Below are 24,989 nucleotides of genomic sequence, written 5' to 3'. Positions count from 1 at the left end.
ACATGTTCAAATACGTTTTAATTAGTTTATTTGATAATTTTCCTAAGCGATGCGCTCTATTCTAGAAATCTTACATGCGAGCTGTATCTGTTCTGTGTTTGTGTTTTGTTTGTGGCATTAAAATTGTGCTTAATTATCGCTTCCTCTTGTTCGTATCTGCTCGTATCACGGTTCACTAGTAGCTCTCTCTCTCTCTCGCTCTCTCTCTGTCTCTCTGGTAACAATGTAACGCGTGTCGGTCGGAACTAACACCCTCGGGATTATCTATTACAACACTAACGTGTGCTTCCCTACTACACTATTCGCTATATTTACAACTGCAAAGGATCGGTTTTAGTTCTTTAGTATCGTTCCGAGCGAAGGAAAGCGGTCCATAGCAACGGCAGCGCGACAACTGCCACGGACGACCACCGGGTTGCGATCGATGGTGTGCCAGCATTGCGCGGATGCTTTCTGCCGTTTGGATCGCTGGGTGCTTTTGGCGCTTCGTCCGACCGGCCCGTATCGAGCTGGTTGGTGTCAACGCCGGCTTCCGACGGCTCCTCCGGCTGCTCACCATCCAGATCGACCTGCTTGATAATCTCATCCGTGTTGTAGAGCACCACCCGATCGCCGAGCGGTTGCACCGGACGGAAGTTGTGTGTCAGTGGGTGTCCTTCCTCATTTTCCAGCGCTCGGAATGCTTGTACCTGGAATTGGAGTTGGAGAGCCATTAACAATATGGTCAATTTTTGGTCGCCATCAAACGCCATTTAATTGTTTTGTTGTAGGCTTGAAAAGCGATCGTGACCTGCTGAGAACGGTTTAAAAATAGGATCAGTGTTAATTGCGGCGTCACAATATCGCCTTACATCGTCACCGATATCGCCCCCATGCGAACGATCACCCAAGCAGTGGCACCTTGGATTAAATCTTTTTATAGATAATAGATTGGTTGATACGCGGGGTGTAATTTAATTAACAGTAAGGCACTAAGCAAACCACACTCCCCTTGCTTGCCGATCACCGCCACCACAGCACAGCTTGCGCTTACCTGTGCGTGCGATAGTAAGATCGGTTCCTTAAAATCGATCCATGTGACCACCTCGCTGCAGGGCGGTGTCGTCAGCGAACCATCGTACGTGTAGTAATGCAGCAAATCGTCCGCAATCAGGTCCTTGAGCGATGGCGGCGTATCGAACCGGGCGGAAAGGTGGCTACCGGTGACATTCCCCAGCAGCTCGATAAACTCCTGATACATGGGATTGTCGTCGGGTGCGATCTCGAAGAAAAACGCCAACACCGTCAACCCATCGGGATGGTTCAGGGCGGTGCGTGCGTTTTTGTACTCCTGCTTGAAGAACACCACGTGCAGCTCCATGGGAAAGCTGGAAAGATCACCGGTGAAGTAGCGCAACATCCGAAAGGCACTGTGTTCCTCCTCCCCCCCCCCCCCTCTTACCGATGGTTATCGATCATGTCCTCGCTGCCAAACGTATCGTTATCGCCCCAGTGGAAGTGAAGCTGCGAGTACTCGTAAACGCCCGTTAGCGGCCCTCCAGACACGGTCGGCGTTACCTCGGACTCCATCGTGACGACCACTGTGAAGAGGAAATCGGCGAAATCGGTTGTACATTAGGGCGTGCTGGCGGGACGCGTGTTTGCAATGTTCGTAGGCGTAAGGGTGCTAATTTGAAACACCTCACGTTAAGCGTGACCGTCATTCTGTTCACCCCGTGGCACGTGGCGGCGACGCGTTCGGAAGACGACGCCATCGGCGGTCGGTGAAGGATACGGGAGCGCGATCGTGGTTTGGCGAATTGATTAGCAAACTCAGGGTTGTCTCGCATTACTTCAATCGTACCGAACTGTCGAAGCAATCTTACCGATCGCACCGAACTAAAGGGGAGCGTTGTTGATACTTTCTTGTAATTACTATGTAACAGCCAGTGGGGAGGGAGTGATCACCAACGACCAACCTTAAGTTGGCCAATTGACACGACACGACACGAGCGATGAGGTAGCGTACTAATTAACCTTCTGCGTGGAAGCTTCCTGAACACGAAAGACACGCCTTATCTAAACACCTTCGAAAACGACCCGTTTAAGGTGGGTTCTAATTAGTGTTGGAAGCAACAGCGAAGGTGACCGAACCGTTTCCGTGTGCAATCGAAGATTTTGTGGCCGTTTTGTTTGGTTTTCGGGAGAAATCTTTACCAACTGTTGTTGAGTTGCATTTTGCAATGTAAAAGCATATAACATAAGCCACTTACCGGTATGACCGTTGTTGGTGAGGTTCGTTTCGCGGGGTGAAACATCAAAGCCCTGAAACATTAGCGGTGGCAGATTGACCTTCTTCACGTCGAGCGAGTTGATGTTGATAGGGCTCTGGTGCTTGCCGGTGCAGGAATTGTACTGTTCACCCCAGTGGGAGGGTCCTGCACGGAAAAGTGGGGAAGAAATATTAAAGAACTTTTCGTTAGAAACACTCGTACACGTGGGAAATAGTAAGCGCCGAACACGTGGCGCTTGTAACGTGCCATGTTCTAGTTATCATTAATCACTTTTTACATTCTTTGTAGCAATTTTGCCGACAATACATCACAATATACACAACAACCATCCCCCCGCCCCCGCCGCCCCGCATCCCTTGTCACTGTGATGCGCAAGAGTTAAGCAAACGATGGCCAGTTCTATGTCGAGACCGACGGCCGACCGACTCGAATCAATTATTCATAACTCGTACGCGACACAACATCGACAAGTGCACAATTTAATTATCCCACGCAAATGGAAGGGGAGCAGTGCGGGGGAGGGCGAGAGAAGGGGACCGTCCCGATTGATCCGATTGTGAAAGCAGTGCAGTGCATGCGCGCCTCCCCAGGTGCATGACGATGCAGTTGGGAGGATCTGATGGTGTGGGCAATATTTGTTCTGCTTCCACCGTTACAGTCCACGTCATCGCGGTTCTTCCGGTGGAACGGATCGGATCCATTTATCTGATGATCAGTTCACGTGCGGTGTGTTGTGAATGGGGTGTGTGTGTGTGTGTGTGTGTGTGTGTGTGTGTGTGTGTGTGTGTGTGTGTGTGTGTGTGTGTGTGAGCCAGCTAATGGATTGCCTTCGGTCGGTCTTTTGCGGGTGAAAGATGTTAGATGAAGGCTCCTCCCAGAACGACTCACACAGTAGCACGAAGGGCGGTAATGGAAGCAAATTCCACCGATATCCACCACAAAGCGTTACGCTTCGTTCTGTTAGACCAGCAGCACATGTGTTTGTGTGTATGTAGAGAATTGGATTTTAATGAAATAATTGTGCAGGCCATCGGAATTGCGCTTGCTGGGAATGCATTTTTCACGCTACCATCATTCTCGGGTGTGTCACGATGGAAAAATAGACTCCTCGACGCACACATCGGTCGATGATTACGTTAGACGTTGGAGTCGTAAGGGACACAGTTTGTAGGCAAATTATCTCTTCCTGCCTCTGCACACTTACCTTTATCGCCATCGTATCCAAAATCCTGTGCGTGGCCATAATGGACTGTAAAAGGAGAGTAAGAGGGAAAGAATAAATGTTTAGAAAATTGAACCTCAATCGTTAAGATCACGAGATCTATGAGCTGTTGTGTGTGTGTGTTTGTCCACAGCAATTGTCCGTAAATCATGACGTCTGACTGGTAATGGGTTTCTGCATGATCGATGTTTTTACCAGTAGATTGCCCACCTTTATTGCCACCCAACATACAACAAAGAGAGCTGGTGTTCCAGCTGGTCATGGATTTACGGCCGCATGGCCGCATCCAATTTCGCCCCCAATAGCCATGGCGTCGTGTGGAGCGTTCGAAAACCACAACAACCACACAAAGCTCACTTGCAGAGTGTACTGCACAGAGCCACGCGTGGATGAACTGCATTGCTTCGGTTAAGAGCGTCAGAGGTCCATTCCATGGCCGTGCTAAGATGCGAAACATCCGCCCAAGCGGTGGTTGTCCCACAGAGAGACAACATATCCCATCATAATCTGGTGTTTCGAGCTCAATGTTGGCCTGGGGCTTGGGGTTGGGATTTGGAGACAACTATGTCTTGGCCAATTTAAAAACAAAGTTCCCGGTATTTTTCCCCTCCCCCCCTCTCTCCCTACCCATAATGCGGTCGGCTATTACGTCGGCATGGAGTGAAAATTGTGTTTGTCGGTCGGCTGGGCGCGCACGCTCACGCGGTATTGGAAAAATCAATTTGACTTCCTGATTCGTGCCGCTCCCGCCGTGTGTGTGTGTGTGTTTGTGTCGTGATCGACGCGCTCACATGCGCGCCCATCAAAACCTCCGTCGAATGTTTGTGGTAGCAATTTTCACGTTGCAAGCGCCGGCGGAGAGCGGGTTTTCTGCGCGGGCATGGATGATGATGAAATTGCCAACCCATGCGCGCGTGTGTTGTGTTTGGGAGTTTTGGAGTTCTGACGCGTGCATGAGCAGACTCGTGATCGCTATCGTAAATCTCACGCCTGATTTGACCTCGCGGACACATTCTTGATTAACCCTGAACTTGCGTGATATGACCCCCCTTGGATACTTCATGTTCTAGGGTCTCACAATAAAGCCATCCGGTACAATGATCTCCGGAGCGCGTTGGGGGTTAGCCGACACAAAGGGATCAATATCAACCCGCCGCTCGAGCGCTCTGCTTTCAATGGTCTTTATTGATTTAATTGAAAGTAACCATGAGAAGACGTGTGCCTGCCTGGGACAACTTGATACTCCCAGCCGGCTTGGGACGAAATCCGAAAACGCCCTTCTAGCGAATTATATAGATCACACACACACGATCGCACAGGAAGCTCGTGGACGACACACACGGCCATTTAATGTCACCCGCCAGGGTGTCTCCTTTCTCTGCCAGCTGGTGTGCCCAGCAGCAAGATCAAGTGCAAGTGCATCAACATCTCCTCACTGGGATGCAACAATCCCATCGGCACTAATTGACAGGGACCATGTCTGTGTGTGTGTGTGACAGCCCTTGTTTTATGGGTGTTTTATATGTTTTACTGCAACTGTAACCGTTTGATTCCATTTACTCTCCATACACCGTTTAAGCGACACTTCTCTCTCTGACAGTGGAGACAAAGTCCGCACAAAGGAAACGATTGCGGCGTGGAGACTGCAACACCCTCGCTTCGCGCAATTGCTTCTAATGACGAATTATTAGCGCAATTGACACTCCATCGTTGGCTCATTGGCTTTCGGCTCGTTCGATGCGGGTTTGGGCCGTAATGTCCGCCGCTTACTTTCTTAACGCGGGCCTTTCCTTCCTGAAAGCCATAAATCAACAAGCTTTGTGTCAATCATTATGGGGACACGATCAGATGCGTGATGATGCGTTGCGCGATACCAATCTGTGTTGTCAACGCTAGTAGAACCTTTTCAGGTTTCGAAAACAATCGCAGTTTTTCGGGACGGATGTTGAGCCCGTTTGTTTTGTTGTCGATCGTTAGGCGCTACTAATGCACTCCAGTCTTATCAACCGGTGCATCAATAATGCATCTATTGGGGGGACATATCCGGGAAGTGAGCCGGGGGTATTTGCGGATGTTGCATATTTTATTCAAACGATCACACCACCGCCGCCCCGTGTGTTTGAAGTGCACACTAATGTCGGTGTTGGTGCAGGTGCAATCAAGCGCTCGGCTGCAATTTGCTATGCAATCTGGTTGGAGGAGTCATCGGGCTGTGCATCCCTCCTGGACGGCCCCCTAAACGGCCTTCTTAATTGATTTTTCCTTCTGCTATCTTCTTGGTAGATAAAGCGGTTCTAGGTAGAGGAAGTGGTGATTGAATGACTTCTAGTTGTACGATAATCAACTCAAGTAGCAGTATTCCTGTTTGCAAACGCCAAGTTCCGGTACTGTTCGTACTTGAGCGCTTGTTTGGATTGTGCACTTGAGAAACATTCGCCACTTGAAGATGTTTCATTTCGCAATATTATGTCATTATGGGCCGATTGTGGTCACCTTTGAGGAGTTCTTTTAACCTTGAGGGAGAACGTCTTCAGAGCATTGCAAATAATGCACCATTCGTTGATGCATCGTTTAAATGCAATCAAGACACTGCAGATTTGTTGATGAAGTTCTCACCAAGTGTTGGAACGCATTCAGTCGCGCCCTGTATGACACATAAATTTTCCATACAACAACAAGTTTTTCCCAACCTCACCCCGAAGTGGTCTGAGAGTGTCGAAATCAGCTCAGGTACTGGTTCGTATCAGAGATCAGGCATCAGACTTGCGAACGTCTTCCCCTTGAGGTGCCGCTGTAGTACGTGAGTACGCCAAACACAATGCCACCGGAATTGCCGACAAAACATGGAACATGACATGTGAGCGATGGCGACATGAGGGAAATAGGCAAATGATTTAATGTCTGGAAAACGTCGCTTAACCTTCCTCATCGCTCTCTCTCTCTCTCGCTCCCAGGTTCAATGTCAACCGGGCAATCGTTTAACCAGTGTCATCGGTCATTGCAGTGGCTGAATCCAGGGAAGATTGCGTGCTTATGATAAATTGCTACAAAAAGCACCTCATCTCGCCGCGCCGATGCGCCACAATCCGGAAGTTGACCGCTCAAATCCGGATATCTAAGAAAACACATTCGCTTCCCCCCCAAACACACGGACCGTTTTGCAATTGATTGCAAGCATGAGGGAGGGAATTATCACGACCCTTTTTTGTGTGTTGCGAGTGTGTGGGAGTAGATGGGGAAGGGACAGTAATCGTCGACAAATTTGCGTCATCAGTCAACATCTCATCGCAAGGGGGGTTGAAATGCATTTGGATGTTTTGCCGTGTCTTGTTGGTTTGTTTGTTGAAGCGTCCTTTTGCATTAATCCCAGCTCTCCTTGCAGAACAAAACCGGTAGCAACCGGTCGACGGAACTCATCCCACGTATGATGATGGACTTTTTAATTTACTTTCAATACTGTTTATCGTCTTTTTATCGCTCCATTTGAATATGGCTTTCTTATTGCTGCGTCATTCCACCTAGATTAGGTTTCGTGGTGTTGTTGGCATTTTGTGGCTGCTCTGTCCAAGGTCAAGTTTAATGTTTGCTCTTGTGTCTGGGGTTTGTTTCCCTAATTTTGTTTTTCGCGAATGCCAGCAAGAACAGTATTATGTCACAGCGTTTTGTGCCAAAAAAAGACCCCTCGGCCTCCCATTTGGACACGAAAACAGGTGATCATGATCGCGCGCCACCAGCTGTTTCTGCTCTCGCGCCGTTTGGAGGTGCGCGCGCGGTTGCAGCAGCAGCAGTAGGGTGCAGCTATTGTACGCGATGAATATTCACCATGCAGTCAACGACCATCGGCAGGAAATGAAATGTGTTCTGTGGTGTGGAATAATATGCAAAAAATATGCGGTGCTTTACACAATTCAAATGTGACGAGTGTGCGTTCAAGTTTTCGCGAGTATGCTGATCAGCTGGCAACGATCATGTGCAAGAATCGTGATTTATATTCGCTGCTTGACGTACGGAAAGTTCCTTCGCTCGGTTTCTTCAATGGGCAAATCCCACGTAAACGCTAGCAAAAGCCAAACCAAACAGTCTAGCCCACCCTTTGGGGGAGTATAATTCTCAAGCTATCGTGAAAATTCACAGCCAACAGATCGAATTCTGATCCACAATAATGATGATATTTACGTGCCGGATTAATTCGGATCTAAAACTGTCGCACTCAAACACATCGAGGAAAATCCCTTCAGTTGTGAGTCAGCGTGGAAAGTTTCCCATTTTCAACGCGTGCGGTCGTCGAAACAAATTGGACTTGAAAGCGAACAATGTTGTCTTGCTTCCATTTGCTGTGAAGGTCTTACTAACGTCTTTTTTTGTGAAAAACAGCATTCCCAGTGGATGATTTTACTACGACGGGTTACGGGCGGCTCGTGTTTCGCATCATTATTTGTAAAACCCTGACCGTTGCGAACAAACAACCGTTGGCCTACCAAAGCAACCAAATACCAAACCGACCGTCAGACTTTGTGTGACACAGTGTCGCAGAAGCAAAAAGATAAAGAAAACCCCCTCCCCGTACAATCCACCTGATTCTTAAGTGAGCAAGTGAGCTCTGCTCGGTACAAATTATTTTCGGTTGCCGTGGCGATCGCCCTCTACTACCACATGCAAGGCGGGCGCCTATTTATAGGCGTAAGTATCGTAAATAATTAAATGCTGTCAGCATTTCAACCACCATCACACACACACACACAAACGCGATCACACCAGGTTGGGGTTTCGGTCGATCGCCGATGATCGTGATCGTGCCTGTCAGGATGTGATTATGTTTAATTGAGCGGGCTAGTATCAGCTGATCTGCGGGGAATGTGAGCTAAAGCGAGTGGAATTATGTAAAAAGCGACAAGAGAGCATCCATCCGCGCTCACCTCGCGCACAGCAGACAATGGGGGCCAGATCTATGCTGCGATCGTTGTCAAGAGCGTATGTGTGCGTGTGTGCGTGTGTGTGTGTAATCCTGATGCGTTTATTATCCCAATCGTATTATTTTGCAAACTTCCTTCCCGCCAAACCACTCACTCACACGGCGGGGACAAAGTGAGTGGTCATGGTGTGGTGTGACCGAGTGCGTCTAACTAGCTTCAATTGAATGAAATTTTTGCAAGGCCTCCAAATCCGGCCCCACCGATGTCCGATGCCACCTCCCGGGGCCCTTGTAACACCTCCCTCCCTTGTTGAAACTATTTCAGTTTCGGCTCATTTGGAAGAGTGTTTTAAAGGCTTTTTCTTGCCTGCTTAACCGTTCCTAGCTGTAGGTTACTACTCCCTCACAATCTAAATTAGAAAAAAGTCATTAAACACACACACTCAGACATAATTCGAGTTCGTATAAACGCCTTTTTTTAGGAAGCGATTTGTTTTGCATATGGACGACATTTTTCCGCTTCGTTTACCATTTCCTTCATTGTGCCGATGGTTCAGCCAATGTCCAGACAAAACAGCCTTTTATATATATTTATATGTCTGTATGGTCCCCCACCCCTCCCACCCGTCTCGTCTAACTTCTCGAAATAAAAATAAAATTTAAACCATCCCCCTCCCCACATCAACGCATCACATGTTCAACACCCGGCTGTGGCAAAAGGGACGGAACCGGTCGGGGTGTGGAGTGTTAAATTGGAAAATTACCTGATAATACCAAAATTGATGCGATTAGCATAACACCACCGCCAACGCCACTGCTGCCCCGCCTTCGGTGGCTTCTACTACAATGGCTGACACGAGCCGCCATCGTCGTCGTCGTCGTCTCCGTAGTGGTAGTCGCTGCCATCATATGCTGGTTGGTGGTTTGGTGGTTGAAGCTATTCGGCGAAGCGTCTTAAATGGTAGTCAGCGCCGTCAACACCACCACCGCGCGATCACACTTTGATGCACACGCAGCTCGATCACACTCTGCAACGATTGAACAGATAAACGGAAAGATCACAATCACTCACACACGCTCACGGCTTTTCACTTTCCCGCTTTTCCCTGCAAACCAACCGCGCGCGCGTTCCACCATCCCCAAACCAATCAATCGTCAATCCGTACGACGCTGACAACGTTTCGCAAAGCCCGACGAATCAATAAAATCAATTTACTTTAGCCAACACAACACCCACTGCCCCGTCCGGCGTTCTGCGGCGATTGACGGACCGTCTCCGTCTCCCCCCAGACAGTCGCAGCCGCAGACTGGTAGTCCAAGAGTCCTCATCCAACTGCCGGCGCACCTGATGCACAGACACCCACCCACCTAACAACAATGGGAAATGGAGTTTGTAGGAGAAGGGAGAATAGATTATAATCGCACGCACATCGACACTTTCACCCCGTTTCGGAAGTCGATTCGCTGCAATTCACCGTTACACACACTTACACGCACATACACACACGCGCGTACGAAGAGTTACAGAAAGTGTTTGCACATATTGAAGCACGCACGAGGGTGTGTGTTCTGGCCTGAAGGAACGATCGTCTGCAAAAATGCACTAATGTTCACCACATGCTTCATTATGTATGCTCAACTGCCAAAAGCCTCAACAAGAAACGATCGCATCCGCCTTTCGCCCTGGTTTATATGTTGCCCCTTTAAAAACTCAACACTACTGCACTACTTCTACGAGTTTGACTTGTTGGTGAAAAGAACAATTTTCGTGTTCTTACGATGCCCACCTGCAGGGGTAATGGCAGTGCCGAGGAGAGACTGAACGCAAGCGAGGGCGCGCGCGCGCGTGATCAAGAACGGTTCCGGTTGGTGGTCCCTCCTAGCCCTGCGACGTCCAGCGAAGAACTGAGCCGCGTCTGGGTGGACACTGTCACTGATAAACCTTCGCACCGCGGCACCAAACGGACACACACGCACGCGAGCAAGCTTTTCCAGGCAATGCGATCTGATTTTACTCCGCCGAGATGGATCTCCCTAGCGCTCGCACGGTCGCTCTCTATCGAACAATACGCGGTTTATCGTCCGGATCGGATGAAGTTGTCATCGGTTTGTCGTCTTCTTCGGTTTGCCGCCGGCGGGGGGACGATCGTTGACCGAGAATGACGAGTGCGCTCTGCCACAGACCGGCAAACGGCACGAACACGTTTTGAGAAACACTGCAACGGTTCTTATCGCCCGTGTTGAGGAAGAAGCATTGTAATCCGGCACAGCATGGGATAACTCATATATCAGCGTGGAATTGCTTACTTTTAGGGGCCCAGACACTCGGAAACAGGTTCGTTATCGGACACATCCGCCTGCACCACGGTGGTCTTGGGACGTTGTTTGGAGGTAGAAGAGAATTTGGTCAGACAACTTCCGTTCGATTACACACTTCTGCAAAGCTTCTGACATCACTCACGCACCAACAGCACTGGACGAACAGTGCTAATTCGATTTGTTGGTTGTGGAAATTATCACCGTCGGACGTATTTTCGCACGTAACAAGAGCATAACGGTGGGACGGTTTTTGGCATGTGTGGGACTAAAATATCAAACAGTTTTGTGCCTGTCAAGAGTTGTAAAAATCGTGCTCAATTAAAATAGCCCTTGAAGCCACTAATTAATTACTGTTTTGAGGCATGCCCACGTGTAGATGGATATAGATGACTTGTAAAATTGGGTTTGTTTTGATTGGAATGCTCTTTCTACCACCAAGCCACCCTGCCAACGACACATTGACTTTATCTCCTTACGTGCTAATTTCTATGTGGCAATCGGTATGTCCCTGGCAACATCAGGCAACACAGTAGGGGATCGATCAAGACGTACATTGTGATATCTCAATACAGCCACAACACATCAAATCAGCTGAAAATGTAAATAGCACCGCACAGTACCTCACAGGTGGATTTGTCGAGCTCTGCGGGTGTTACTACTGCTTTTACTCGCGGGCCTGCGTCAGCTGAGTGTTGCGTTCGCGTTGGTTTTTTTATTCGTTCGCTCGTGTCGCTTCGTTAAGTGGTCGGTCTCTTCGTGGCCACACTGGCGCACGGTGATTTATATTGTTTTCGTTGCATCTCTTTCACCCGGTCGGCAACGCCCGGGTCTTGTGGTCTCACCCACAACCCCCCACACAGTCCCTTTCGGGGGAGGGTGGTTGTGCCTGGGAAACTGACACAACTGATACCTCGGCTTCATAGGCGTCGTTCATCCTTTCCCCCTAGGGGGAGGGTCACTTGTGTTGTGTCCATCGGCACATTAACAATGTCACACAAGCGGCTAGGAAAGGGGGAATGGCATTTTTCCTTCCAAAAGGTAGGCGGGGAGCGATTAAAAATGCAACGCGCCTCTCTTGGGAACCACAGGCCGGCAATTGCAACGATGGGTGGGTGGTCTGTGTTTCCATTTTTTTGCTTGTAGTTGCACCGCGTGGACAGGTAAGCGTGCACGTGGAAATGCAAACACAGGATGACTTAAGGACAGTCGGACGTTCGAACAGGAGACCAATTTGAAGTGCAACTTCACTGGAAAATTGGATGGGATGGTCGTAAATGAATAAATGAAATCTATTCAATCCTTCTGCTTCGTTTGCGGCGCAATCGCTAAGGTCAAGGATGAACGGAATAACGTGGTTATAACGATGGTGGTGCACACGGCATTCTGATAGTTGTTAACGTTTGTAGAGTGATATCACTTTGCTTCCGTGTTTGTTCTCTCGTGCAAAGAGGGAAAGAGTAAAAGCGTCCATAAAGGGGAATGTTAATGAATAGTTTTACCGGCTTAAAATTGCTCCATTTACATGGCATTTTCCTGATCTTGACCCGGATATGAATGAACATGAGTCAGAATCGTGTATCGTTTTGTTCTTCAAAGGACATCTCCAGCTTTTTGTTCGTTTCTTTTGTTTTCTACTGATGAGATCCATTCTAATCTGCAAAGTTAATTTGAATGTAAACTCTCGTGGGAAATCCAAAGCTCGTGTATCTACATTTTCTTACTCCGTTGAACATGTCTTTAACTTTATAACAATAATGGCCTGATTTTTCTCCTTACAGGGTTTTCTAGGAGTTATTATAGCTGTGGGACACTTTATTGACTCTTTCAAACTTGAAATGAACTTTATGTAATGGGAATTTGACTCTATGGCATTCTTGTTGGACAAATCTAATAGGAATTTTCAAGGACCCTGTCCCAAAAGGGTGCCATAGAGTCAAATTTCCAACACATGAAGTTTACTTCCCATAAGAAAGAGTCAAGGAAGTGTCCCACTCCTATGAGAACTCCTGGAAAATCCTGTAAATATTACATTTTACACACACTTGTGGAAGTATGGAATTATGTTTTATTACCTCTTTCATCTTTTCATCTTTCACACTTTTGTCCAATATTTTCCCACCGTGCCCTACCGGGCTGCTGTATGCCAGCTTGCGTACAACTCTTGTGTGCAAGAAAATTTCTTCAATCCAAGGCAGCAGCATGCAACGTTCCGTTTGGCGCAAATTTCCTTTCCCATGAAAACATTTGCCAACATAATTTGTACGATTTATCTCACACTGATTACAACCAAAATTTTCCCCTTAATAGCTTCTCCAAACATCCTTCTCCGTCCAAGAATATGATGCTTTTAAGTTTACACTGCCACATCTTCTTCCAGCAACCTGTTACATGTTATGATTTATTATGAAAACGTTTCCTCTTCAACCTTCAATTCTCCAGAAATATGGCTAATGTTTTCCGCAGAACCGGTCAATCACCCCAAATATAGCTTTGCATGAAACCGAGAACCTCGGCGTTTCCATAGTTCGTTCCATCATACTCCGGAGACGGACCTGTATAAACATCTTTAAATTTGCCCATCGAACCCATTCGGATGGGCACCGAGCGAAGTTTAGTCAGAGTTCTTTAAAATGTGTAACATTTAAACAGCTTGGTGCTGGGGCTTTGTAAGCTTCCTTGAATTTTCAGTTCTAACTAATGCAGAAGTGTGTATTTGTTAGCAAGTTCTTGGAAGAAATTGAAAGAAAGCCCGGCATCACCGGGCAATTCAATTCAAAAAGCGGCTTTGCTCATTAAAATCGGTCAGAACAAACAATTGAAAGTGAAGCTTCAGGGGAGCAGACTGGCAAGCGACGGTCTTTAAAGATCAAAACAGTAGCTAAGTTGAGATTTTATCAACAACAAGAAGGTAGAAAAAACATCATTTCCTTAAGCAACAACGGCACGCGATGGGGCACGCCGTCTTTTGTTTCATCTTAGTCCACTTAGTGTTCAGTGTGATCAGATTGTTTTTCTTCAATTTCTGGAAACAAATTAATTATCAATAGTGTTTGTCTTTTGGGCACAGGCCGCGTGCAGTTTGTTTTTCCAATTTGTTCTCCATATCATTAGCTGTAGGCCTGTCTCTCTCTCACTCTGTTCCTCTTCTCATGGGACACCTTCTTATCGCCCGTGTCTTCACATCCTATCATCATGATTCGATAACTTGATGTTTCGATTTGTGTGTTCGCCTGTGTGTGTCCAGGAATGACCAAAGGCAAAAAGTTTCGATGCGTGCCTTTAAACGACATATCGGAATCGTTCAATGTCCTGATTGTATAGGGAAGGAGCTAACGCCGCCAACAATCACTGCCATGTCGTGTCGCCATTGCCCCGATGGGAGATGGAAATGATGCGCAACAGTGTGCTAGACCGGCCATAGGAAATCACCCATTTCCGACTATCCGAGTTGTGTCCATCGGTGTCCGAGAAGTTCCGTCGGTTTGCCCTTTTTTCGTTGCCAGCTAATGTGATAAGCTTTCGGGTAGGTTATGTAAGGTGCTGTGTACATGCGGCGACAACCGGACACAGAGTAGCAGAAGTTATTTAGTGAATATCTCTCCGGAGAACGTTTATGAAGGCATGGAGGTAGGAAGCAAGGATCGGTAGCTTGGGAGACATTGCTTTGATTTACATCCAACCACAAATAATTCAAAGATGATCAAACTTAATGTGATTAGCAAGGGGAGGGGGGGGTGTGCGGAGGAGCAGCAAAATTAACCGCAATGGAAATGCTTTCACTCAAGTTGCGAAGAATGCTTTAAAAAAGTGTCTTAAACTAGACTTTGGTTCCCAGCAGGTTAGTTTTCTGTTACCACAGCCACATTCCTATCTATTTACTTGCCCAGTGCACGCAAGTGGGATTAATTTTTCATGAAGTTTTACACCAGAAGCATACTCACACACATGCTACTGCTTCGCGTTCCCTACCACAAGAGCACTAGACGCGAAACGGAAATGAAATTATCTCACTTTTCGCCATCAACTACGTACTTCTTGGCGTGATTTACTCTACCAAAAGTCCAACTTCGATCGAGAGTGGACGAAAAAGCTGTCGGGGAGACTAGTAGGATGCTGTGGGTGTGTTTGCGTATCCGCTTCGGTTAGCCGTTTGCGTAAAAAGCTTCCCGGTGCGGGTCCTTTCCCCGTTGCCAAGGAGATGGACGCGCCAAAGAACGGGTTGTTTTCTAAAATCTGATCGATTGGAAAGCGTTAACTTCGCACGGGAAAACTAACTTTTTTAACTCAACAAAAAACACACACGAGGTAAAACGAGCAAAAGTTACTTTACGAGAGTTTATTTGTTCGAAGTAAATTTGTTTCCAATTCCACCACCGGTCGTTTGTTGGGGATTCATTTGTGGATTTTCCCATTTTCCCCAAAGTGAAGTAGCTTCCCCATGTTCGCAATCCCTTCGATTCTTGCGCACTTTAATCTCCATCCCGTCGAACACGCGTTGGGTTGGCTTCATTCATTTACACATTTTGAGGTTCGTCTTCTCCTGCTGCTGCTGTTGCTCTCGTTATCGTCATTTGTATTGCCATCCCAGCGCGCAATGATACGTGATTCCATTTTCTTATCTTTCGGACCTTCGCGGCCTTTTTGGCGGTTTATTCTTATTCGTTTTTTGTTGCTGTTTTTGGAAGTGTTATTTATACATTGGTTACTCTTGTTATCCTTTTTCTTGTACACTTGCAGCGCTATAATGTTTAAATGAATTAATTCCCTCCCTATTTGGGGAACCCTTTTTTTTTTGGGGTGGATTATGCTAATCCAATTGAGGTTGAGTTTTCCCACTCTCTTTTTCTCTCCTTGTGTCTCAAAATTCACATATTCTCTTCTCTATTCCTATCTGTTTCGAATACCATTTGTTGCTACACATTTGTATTCGTTTCCGTCTCATCCATCATAACGAATGGCTTCAAAGTCCTTTCCCTTTTTTTGTTCATTTCGTTACTCCACTCCACGATTGTGTCTTGTTTCGATTAAAACGCCCACTGCTTCGTATTAAGATGCGCTCGAGCTTTTCCTTGGCCACAGTCTCATTTGTTTTCCTTCTTCCTTCTACCCGAGCCGCCGCCGTCGCTTCTCGGTGTAGAAATGTGCTTCGCTTGCAACTTTGACTTTCCCCCAGGCTTCATTCTCCTTCACCACGCACTCTCGCGCCCGTTTTCTGCTTTGATTTCCAGATCCCAGTATATTTACCTTCGAGTATGCTAATCACGGAAAGGAGAAAGACGTTAGCATCTTGCACCTTGTCTAAATGTGCTGCCGGTTCCAAGTGCCGCTACACGGTTCGTTTGCCATTTGCCTAACCCAAACGGGAGAGTGGCTGCCGGCCGGCCCTCGTTACACACAATCCGAGAATAAGAATAACCTTTTGCGATCGATTTTATTTCCGCATTACAATAACAGGGTCGGGGAAGAAAAACATCCAATAACTTGGGCTTGGGAACGGAAACAGTTCAGCAAAGATAGCCCCCGAAGCTCCTTTTCCGCCCCCTCAAAACTCTGCCCTAGTCTGCAGAGGTTTTCCCAAGTAAAAGTCAAACATTCCTGCCCACTCGCAATGTGATCAATTGTTTGCACTTCTTACTGCGCTCTCTACCACTCGGGGGAGTTATCCCACTTCCGTCCAGCGAAGATCTGTCCCAACCTTACCAGCCTCACGGCCAAGGGGAACAACAATGGCGGCAGGTTCATTGTGTATAGAAGGTAATGAAATTTGTGCTCAGCCAATGCCAATGTCAAATGGTGTTTTCATCATTGATACCGTGCTAAACGATTGATCTTAGCTTGCTGCTTCCGTTGCTTCCGTGTGTGTGTATGTGTGTGGTGCGCTCAGTATGACAGGACATAAAATTCTTAAGGAGTTTCTGTCCCCGGAGATGCTTATTCAAATTGACATCCCAAAGCAGCGTGGATATAATACAAAAATGCGCTCGTCCGCGACAACGCAACCTGACAGCACGCCCGCCATCCCTCTTCTCTGGTAGGATGAAGGGAAGAGGGGAGCCTGGACAAAACTTTAACCGGCCACCACTGCCAGCTTGTTGCGTCTTAAGCGAACGGTCGAGCGTAGGTCACGGTCGAGTGTCGGGTAACGCGGAAGCTCTCCACAGCGCAAGAATCCTTCAGCATTGTCAGGATGCTGCAAAAAGCAGGAAACTCGATGGTCGTCAGGTTTGATGGGTGGTTTCCGAAGCGAGTGACCGGTTACTTCCGGCTACTGCAGCACCTTGCCCGTCCTGGCCGCGGGGTAAGTGTTTCCAGTGGAAGGTCCTTGCCGAACAAGTGTGTCTAGAACAAGGACGAGCACACACGAGCTGCTCCCGCCAACTGATAGCGCTGCTGTTATCACACGGTGAGAGCAAGAGAGCAAAACCACGCTACAGAGAGAGAGAGAGCCACCGAGATCCTGTTTGCCTGTGAGCGCAAATGAGATGGAGCAGCATCCTCACTCTCACTGCTGGCGGGCGTTTGGACGAAGAAGGATATGTCCTGGTGCTGGAGCAATTTTCTCTCGCTCCGATGCCGATGTCTCGCTTGCACACCCTCGCCCAAGCGATCGGAGGCTCGGGCATTGGATAAGGCAGGAAAACCTCCCGCCTTCCCCGCCATCCACTCGAAACGAAGCGGAAGGAAAGCCGGTTGGTGCGTGGGAAGTGGGAAGGCAAGGCAAGAGTGTCTGCAAATGCTTCACTCCGGGGCCCATTCGGGTGCTAGATATTCGCTGACGTTGGGCAAAGTTCAGTCAGTTCGCAGTCACGCTTTCGCGCGCAAGGATCGCAGGCGGCAGTGACACACACGCGTTTTTGGTCGTTCGCACACGCCGGAAAAAACGGATCGCCCTCTCTGTGGTGTAACGGTTGTGGTAACGCATGGTAACGGGGTTGCTGTTGGTGGAAAGCAATGTAAGGATTACAGGCATCCCCAAAAAAAGAAGGAAAAGGTACTTAACGCCAAGAGAAGAAAACGATTTAAAGCGATTTACCGAAACGTGACTCCTTTCTTAGTACGTAAGTGTATGTGTGTGTGTGTGTGTGAGTGTGAAGTGTTAGTTAAGAGTTACATCCTGTGGCATCTTTTGCAAACAGTGTGAGGTCTTTAAGCGCCCAAAAAACCAACGAATCCCCAAAGGATGCGTAGCGAAGCGGAAATTAAAAATTCAAACTTCACATAATGGTTCAAACGTGTGTGCGTGGCAGTGGCAGATGTGTGGACGTACTGCCTTCCCATTGATGGTGATAGGTGATAGGTGTTAGGTGCAAAGTGGCCTCAACCGCGGAAGGACGTGAGAGCTTACTCTTGCTGCCACTTGGGGCTTGGCGGGTTCGTTCGTTGACTTAAACGCTTTCGCGCGTGGTGGCTTTAGTTCTTTCAGTGGAGCCCTGCCCCGCCGATTCTTCTTTTCCCCGATAATGTGTGCCGGTGTGTGTCAAACTCCGATCGTGCTCGGCTGAAGAAGCAATTTCTTCGAGTGACACCAGCCAGAACCAACAAAAAATAGGGCAAAGGAAGCAAGGTGAGAGCATAAACGTGGCCTCCTGCCCTATAATTCCGATTCTTTTCGCTGACTAAGTACAGTTGAGGGTGGGAAGGGGGGATGCTGCCACTGACCATGGTAGTTCCCCCGGACCAGGGACCCCTCTTAAGACACACTTTTTGCTTTGGCTGCAGAATTAAGTCCTGGGAGGGGTGTGGGAGCTCTCGGCTTCTTCATCCTTCACTCAAACAAGTGTCAACGGCTGTCCCGGAATTTGTTTGCCTTTTCGACGTGTCGGGAAGTGGGTTCCACTCCCGGTTCCCGATTTGTTCTTCGGATCCTTCCCATCTTTCACTCTCTCTCTCTTCACTGCCTGCGTCTGGCACAGTGATGGATTTTGGGTCAGGGGGAAATGCTTTTACCGCTGAGCGCCGCCGCCTCCCCGTACAAGGTGAAATTTGGCACGCACGAGAAGAACAAGAGCAATCCCCCAAATATGGAGCCGTTTTGCTCTGTGATTTCTTAGAAATGGATACATTTACCCCATCCCTCCCCCCCCCCTCACTAGAGATGATCATCACATCTCTACCATACCAACAGCAGCGGGCAGCTGTAGTGGAGACGTAGTAGTACCGCACTTCACTTACATGAATGTGACATTATTGACAGATATTGGACGGACATTCGCTCAAAATACACATCCTCGTGCACACACGCACGTTGCCAGGGTCCGTTTTCCCAATGCGTGTTTGTGTGTGTGTGTGTGGCTTGGGGCATAACGAACTTCGAGTCAACGAACCAGCAGCAGCAGCAGCCTCCCCGCATGGCGGCTGCCTTTCACATTCAATTTGTCAGCCTTCATGTGCGAAAAAGTTTCCAGCAGCTGCTGCTTGTTGCTCATGTTGCCCATTCCCCCAAACCCCCCTCCCCTCCCCACCTCCTTGCCAATTGCCCGTTATGAAATACTTTGCCACTGTTTGCCACTGACAAATAGCCGGCCGTCCCGCATCGCAAGAGTCCCGTTCCCGGAAGCAAATGTGTCTTGCGTTGCGGTGGGCAGAATGCGGAAGTTCTGGTAACTGTTCTCGACATTCCGTTCCAAGGAAAGGGGGGTGAGGGGAGGAAGGAGCGGGGGCATTTTTCACGGGAAAATTTGAGGAGGCCTTTTTTATTGCTGTTGGGCTTCTTTTTTTGTTTGACGGACATCCGGGATCCATCTCTCAACCGATCGATTTCCCTCAAACTGGTGTGGCAGTTGCAGCAGGAGCAGCAGCAGCTAATGCTCGATGATTTATGAAAATCCCTACGCACGGATATATTGCCGTTTAGATGGTTCTGCCAGGCCTTCTACATCCCCATCAGCATCCGTACTCACCTCACCTCTATCAGCTGTCTCAGTCAGGGCGAGTGTAGTGACGGAGCACTATTAGGAGCATTGTTTGCACCGAGGCAGTAGAGTAGAACTCAGCATAGAGAGCCGCACTGGCGGGACCAATAAATTGTCCAACCTGCTGCTAAATATTGGCAGCAGGAATAAATAAATAATTCAATGAAAATCCAGGAATTATTAGCGCGTGGGAGATGATGCCGGCGGACGTTTAAATCTCGGCCAGCTTTAATGCTTAATCCTGAGGCGGCGCGGGTAGTATTCCGTTTCCGGGTTTTCTATTAGGCTCTAGCATGTTTTCTCACTTGCCTCCCCCCGAAAAAATACACGAGCTTTTCTGTACGCTTGTGCTTTATCCAATCAACAGGCTGCTGCTGCTGCTGCTGGCGAACATTGCGGCTCGACGCCTTTGGTGGGGATGGTGGGAAGGCTACTGGGATGTTGCCATGGGTGATGATCAGTTTAATTATTTTTCACATCTTATCGTCATCGATGCCGGTACCCGGTACCACGTTAGCGTTGTTTAAAGTGTTTCACTGTTCCGGGAGCATGTCTGTTTTCCCAGCAGCTCGTTAAACTTTCTCCCTGTGGACTCGTTGGAGCTCGTTAGGGCTGGTGTGAATTTTTTTTTGGAGATACATCGTTTGAAGAAGCTGTATCGGGCGTCTCAGGTTCGGGGTTTGATACAAACGAAATCAGCTTCCTTTGGAGCTCGTCAGCGTCAGTGGTGGCAATGTAAGGTTTTCCTCCCATCATCAGTGTTCAATAAGTTGTAGTTTCGTGCGAAAATGTCTGTTCTCCGTGGTGTGTTGTGTGATGTGTATCCGTTTACAACTTTAAGTCCTTCTTGTTGTATTGTTGACGCACGCAAATGTTTTTCATGTTCGGTCGATTGTGTCAAGGGGGGTTTAAAACACTTCAAAGCAACTCCTTTTTTGCATAGTTATACAGTGACAGTATCTTTGCAGTATCATATTAATCTCCATTGCTACAGTTGTGAAATCGAACAATTGGAAATCATATTTTAATGGATTTGCCAATATCTGAGGCACACAAAAAGCACCCTCTCCCCTTACAGTAATAAACAGGAAGTCAAGTCTGATCAGGTTTGGAATAACTTTCACATAGCAAATAGTGTTTTACTCCCTGTGTAGTACTCCACGAATTCTGTGCTTCTGTAATGTTCCAATCGTAGTACCATATCGCTCTGCAAACAATTCATATAAATCACTGCAATGCCAACATTCGTCCTCTCTCTCTCTCTCACTCTCTGCTTCCGCAAAAAAGGGACTCTGCAATCATAGAATTTTATTGCATCTAGTACACACACACACACACACTATCAGGCAAATGTTCATAACATGAATCCTTAGTATTAAAAGTTGAGATTGCCTCCGGCCTATCGAGATAAATGGGGGTATGGAGAAACACGTGCACGCGGGGGTTGTTTTCATCTATCATGTAGTTTTTTTGTTTTTTGAAATTGGAAAACGATCCCCAGGAATGTACGCGAGTAGCTCATAATCCCACCCCATAGTTATCCCGCGGCGTTTGCGGAACTCGGTGCAATTTCACAAAAGCATCCCCATTGGTCCTTCCCTCACCGCACCAGGAGAGAGAGATGCTTTTTCCCAGAGTTTTTCCCATTTTCCCGTGGTTTCCATTTTTTTTTTTTGTTTTTGCGTGGTGCTTAGGGTTTTAGAGCTGTTTTACTCATCCGCTTAAATGAACCACATTGCTTACATTTCTAATCCTCTGGACGCTGAATTCACACCCCACTACTGGCTGTTGGACACCCCCCCCTCCCCTTCCTCCGTTCGGGTGAATTCTCCATGTGGCCGTTTTAATTGTGTATGTGTCACTTTGTAAGAAAGTTGTGTTTTAAAATAAGACATTCTGCGCGCTGCGTGTACGGATCCTTTGGGGTCCCCAAGTGGAAGGGCCAAATATCAAATTAAAAAAGTTTATTTCTTCCCCGTTTTCCCGGCTCTCCATTGCTAATGCGCTTTCACCTCATCTCACTCCTCCTCATATAAACAACGGCAAACAGCAGCACAACCATTTAGAAGAGAACCAGTTTGCGAATGTCCTTTTTCGCCCGTCGTCGTCTTCGTCGTCCCGGCTTAGCGTTTTGCGTGATCGAATCTATTTTTACGACTGTTTCTTGAGGTGAAGAGCAGGAAGCAAGCAAGCGCCACTTACTTTTTGTCCATTACAACCCCCATCCTCCCGCGACTGGAGAGAAAGGGTTTATGGAATTAATCTTTTTGCTCGTGCAGAACGACGATCTATCTGTCATTCTTGCTTGCTCTTGTCTTATTAAGTGTTTCGTTCGCGTTTTTATGGGTGTGTATTTCTCTGTGTGTGTGCTTAGTTCCTCTTCATATTCTACGCTCGCAAGAAGCTTACCCAGTAAGATTCTTGAGTGTTTTTTGTATCATTTTTTTTCTTTTCTCATGAGAACAATTGATTGTGTTGAAAATCGGGGTAGTACGTTGCTTGCCTAGTCTGTCCACCCTTCACCACCATTAGTGTATTCCATTTTTTTTTTGTTATTATTAAATGAAGAAAATGAAAATATCAAAACAGTAAGTGCACAACTCCGGAACGAACCCCAATCGCCTTAGCATTTGCCATGGTAGATTTGATTCTGCGTCGATTGTTCGTTGCTGTGTCCAATTTTTGGGGGGAGGCCGGACCGAACGACCGAATTGTTGGCATGCTTTCGATGAAAATGAGGGCACATTATGTTTACTCACACACGCGAGCGATTTTTGTGTTTTCATCCTCCCGCAATGTTCTTTATTGCTTTTTGGCTCACAAGGAATCATACAGGGGGTGGGAGAAACCGATTAAAGCGAGAAGCGGTCTGAGTGTGAGACGACTTTAAGTGTTTGGAGGCCACAAAGATGTCCTGTCTGGTGCGATGTCCTTTGGGGGATGTAAACAGCACGACCGGGTTTTTCAGGTTTTGCCGGCGTACTTGCCATGCCAAGTTTAAACCACGCACCAAGCAGTCGTACGTTCTATTCTGCTGCTCTGCCTAGGTTTTCGATCGAATGTCGTAACATAAATCATACTTTTTGCGATGGTTTCTACGAAATCCCTCTCCATCTCATATCTAACATTACCTAACGCCGTAACATTACGTCCTCGGAATTCTCACCACGCTTGATCGTAGGAAGAAAGCCAAGACTTTTCCTAGCTACAATTTCTTATGCACACGAAACTTGCTCCACGGAAGAGGGTGAAAGACACATTTTCCGGAAAAAAGAAACACCACACGCATTTTTCTTCCGCACTTTATGCCCGTACGTGGTTTTTCTGAGCTCTCGAGTAAAAGTAGGATTAATTTCCCTATATGCACTTGCTTTTACGCACCAACCAACCGTTTTGCGTCCTACGCGCACAGTACCACACGCACATACGAAAGCCAACGCTTGCTAGATGGATTTAAGTCTTCCGTCTGTACTGCAAGGGCAAAAGTACTGTGTGGTATTATACCTTCAAGCTCTCTTTCTCCAGTGTCTGAAGCTTTAGTTTGGAAATTCATCAAAAATCATCTCAACTTAACCTTCATTCTCAAACAGGCGGTTGTCTGACAGATAGTGAAAAAAATTCTGACACTAGACCGCGCACACACAGCTCTCAACATTTCGGATGAATAAATTATTCAATTACAATTCCACCACCTTCCTCCTTTCCGCCTCCTTCTCCGCCTTGCGTGACCTTTGCGTTGGAGGAGATGGATCCGTTGAACAGCCGTGGATTCTTGATGAAAATTAAATCCACCCTTCCTGGAAGTAAGGCATACGGACACGTTATCCTCCCTCAAAAACAGGTGGGTGGTTATAAGTATTACTACTGACCGGTGTGCTTAGTAGCAGTAGTGGTTGTAGTATCATAGGCGATGTGCGTGAGAAATTGATCCTTTCACTCGTAGGAAGAGTCATCTTCGCAATCAAGTCTTAAATCGAACTGAAAAATGGATGCTTTTATGCCGATACTTGAAAGCTCACGCTCAATCCGCAGAGCTTTGGTGAAGCAACATGCATTAGCAACGCCTACTAAGCATTCTAGTTAACCGTTAAACGAAGCAGGGATTTTCAGTTGAATGCAATCAAAGTCGGGTTTCGAAGCAGCACGAATCAATCGACAGAACATCTATGTCGGTGCCGTGACCAGGATACTGCCAGGAAGAAATAATTATCAATTAATGAGCTTTCGTTCAGGAGAATACGTCGACCGCAGAACGTTCAGTTCGGGCGAATGAATCACATTTGCTACAAATTATCATAAACTGCCAGGAAATGGCCCACAGCAACGCATTGAACACTCCACTCTCTCCCTTTTGCAATCAATATCGTTTAATGGAATGATGAATGGTGAGGAAATTTCAGAATGATTTTTAAACAAACACTCACACACAAACGCAACATTCCTGCATAATTATTTATGTCCGAAGTTGGAGGGAAAAAAGTTGAACCATAAAATGATGTCCAGGTGAGAAGCACGGAGGGAAACTTTTTCCATTTTTGTTGAGTTATTTTTTTGGCCATTTCGGCCAACGGCCGTGGTAACGTTAAGTGATTCTCAGTTTAATTTAATTGGTTCATAAAAGAGATACTTTTTTTTGCTGGTTCTTGTTCCGCAGCGTGAAATGAGGCAAGAACCACAATCAGCTTGGGCACCATTAAATTTATTTGCTGACCACACACACACAAACACACACACACACAAACGCATTCATCGGCTATCAGGCCCTCAGAAATGCTCCAGGGATGTGCATCGTTACAGTGAGTTGGTAGGAGGATGTCATCATTTCATGTTTGAATAACTTTTAATATATAAATTAAATCGTACACCAATCATACCATGAAAACCCTCAAAAACGGTCCCTCATTCGACATCTCTAAGTGGAAAAGCGTATAAATAAGTGCACTCTGTGGTTGACTTTGTAGTCTTCGAAATGCAACGTCATCCCAGCGTGAAGTGGCGGTATCGACGGTGAATGTTTTGCTCGCGATCACTATTAAACTTTGCCCAAAACTTTGATTGGATTCGTGAGCATCATCGCGATGTTACTAATTGCTTCGCTTATACACACACACGGCAGTTGATATCTCGTTTACTACCAACTCTGTCGATCGTTGCATTAGCCTGCACCTAACGAGCGAATCATCATCCAGTGGAATCAAAAATTTAAATTAAAAAATGTTGTCCCGCGTATACCCAGCGCCACCACCGCAGAACGGCAATCGTTTCGTTACACACACACACACCCATACAAATTCCTCACTGCATCCATACTTTTGGCTCAGGATGCGGAGTTGCACTTGAAAAGCGTCGAG

At 47.1% G+C, this 24,989-nt stretch overlaps 2 protein-coding genes across 5 annotated transcripts in view; one reads left to right on the top strand and one right to left on the bottom strand.

Annotated features, from left to right (window-relative positions):
• Positions 1-24,989, top strand: part of LOC120894346 (opsin-2) — a 56,515-nt gene that overhangs the window by 349 nt on the left and 31,177 nt on the right. The window contains exon 1 of one of the 4 annotated variants that reach the window (XM_040296872.1): positions 7,481-7,499. The exons of 1 other annotated variant lie outside the window; for it this stretch is intronic. The gene's annotated coding sequence lies outside the window, so the exon portion shown is untranslated. Of the gene's footprint in view, positions 1-7,480; positions 7,500-7,535; positions 8,176-17,761; positions 18,291-24,989 lie in introns of those variants that run through there. 2 more of the 4 variants (XM_040296871.1, XM_040296869.1) reach the window with 2 other exon arrangements.
• LOC120894349 (carbonic anhydrase 7) lies at positions 6-10,561 on the bottom strand. The gene is made up of 7 exons (XM_040296875.1): positions 10,195-10,561; positions 9,172-9,435; positions 3,478-3,522; positions 2,253-2,417; positions 1,442-1,580; positions 1,034-1,367; positions 6-689 (listed from the first exon to the last, which is right to left on the bottom strand). Exons 2-7 carry the CDS (start codon positions 9,314-9,316, stop codon positions 342-344), a joined length of 1,176 nt encoding a protein of 391 aa, XP_040152809.1. The 5' UTR covers positions 9,317-9,435; positions 10,195-10,561; the 3' UTR covers positions 6-341.

The sequence above is a fragment of the Anopheles arabiensis genome, chromosome 2 (genome assembly GCF_016920715.1).
Source record: "Anopheles arabiensis isolate DONGOLA chromosome 2, AaraD3, whole genome shotgun sequence".
NCBI classification, from domain to species: Eukaryota; Metazoa; Arthropoda; class Insecta; order Diptera; family Culicidae; genus Anopheles; species Anopheles arabiensis.
This window is presented reverse-complemented; position numbering and strand designations above follow the sequence as displayed.

Coding starts and splice junctions, on each gene's coding strand:
- LOC120894349 (XM_040296875.1), bottom strand. CDS start 9,316: ATGATGGCAGCGACTACCACTACGGAGACGACGACGACGACGATGGCG. Junction 1,581..2,252: donor CACCAACAACGGTCATACCG/GTAAGTGGCTTA, acceptor TCCTCTTCACAG/TGGTCGTCACGATGGAGTCC. Junction 1,368..1,441: donor GACATGATCGATAACCATCG/GTAAGAGGGGGG, acceptor TGATCTTTCCAG/CTTTCCCATGGAGCTGCACG.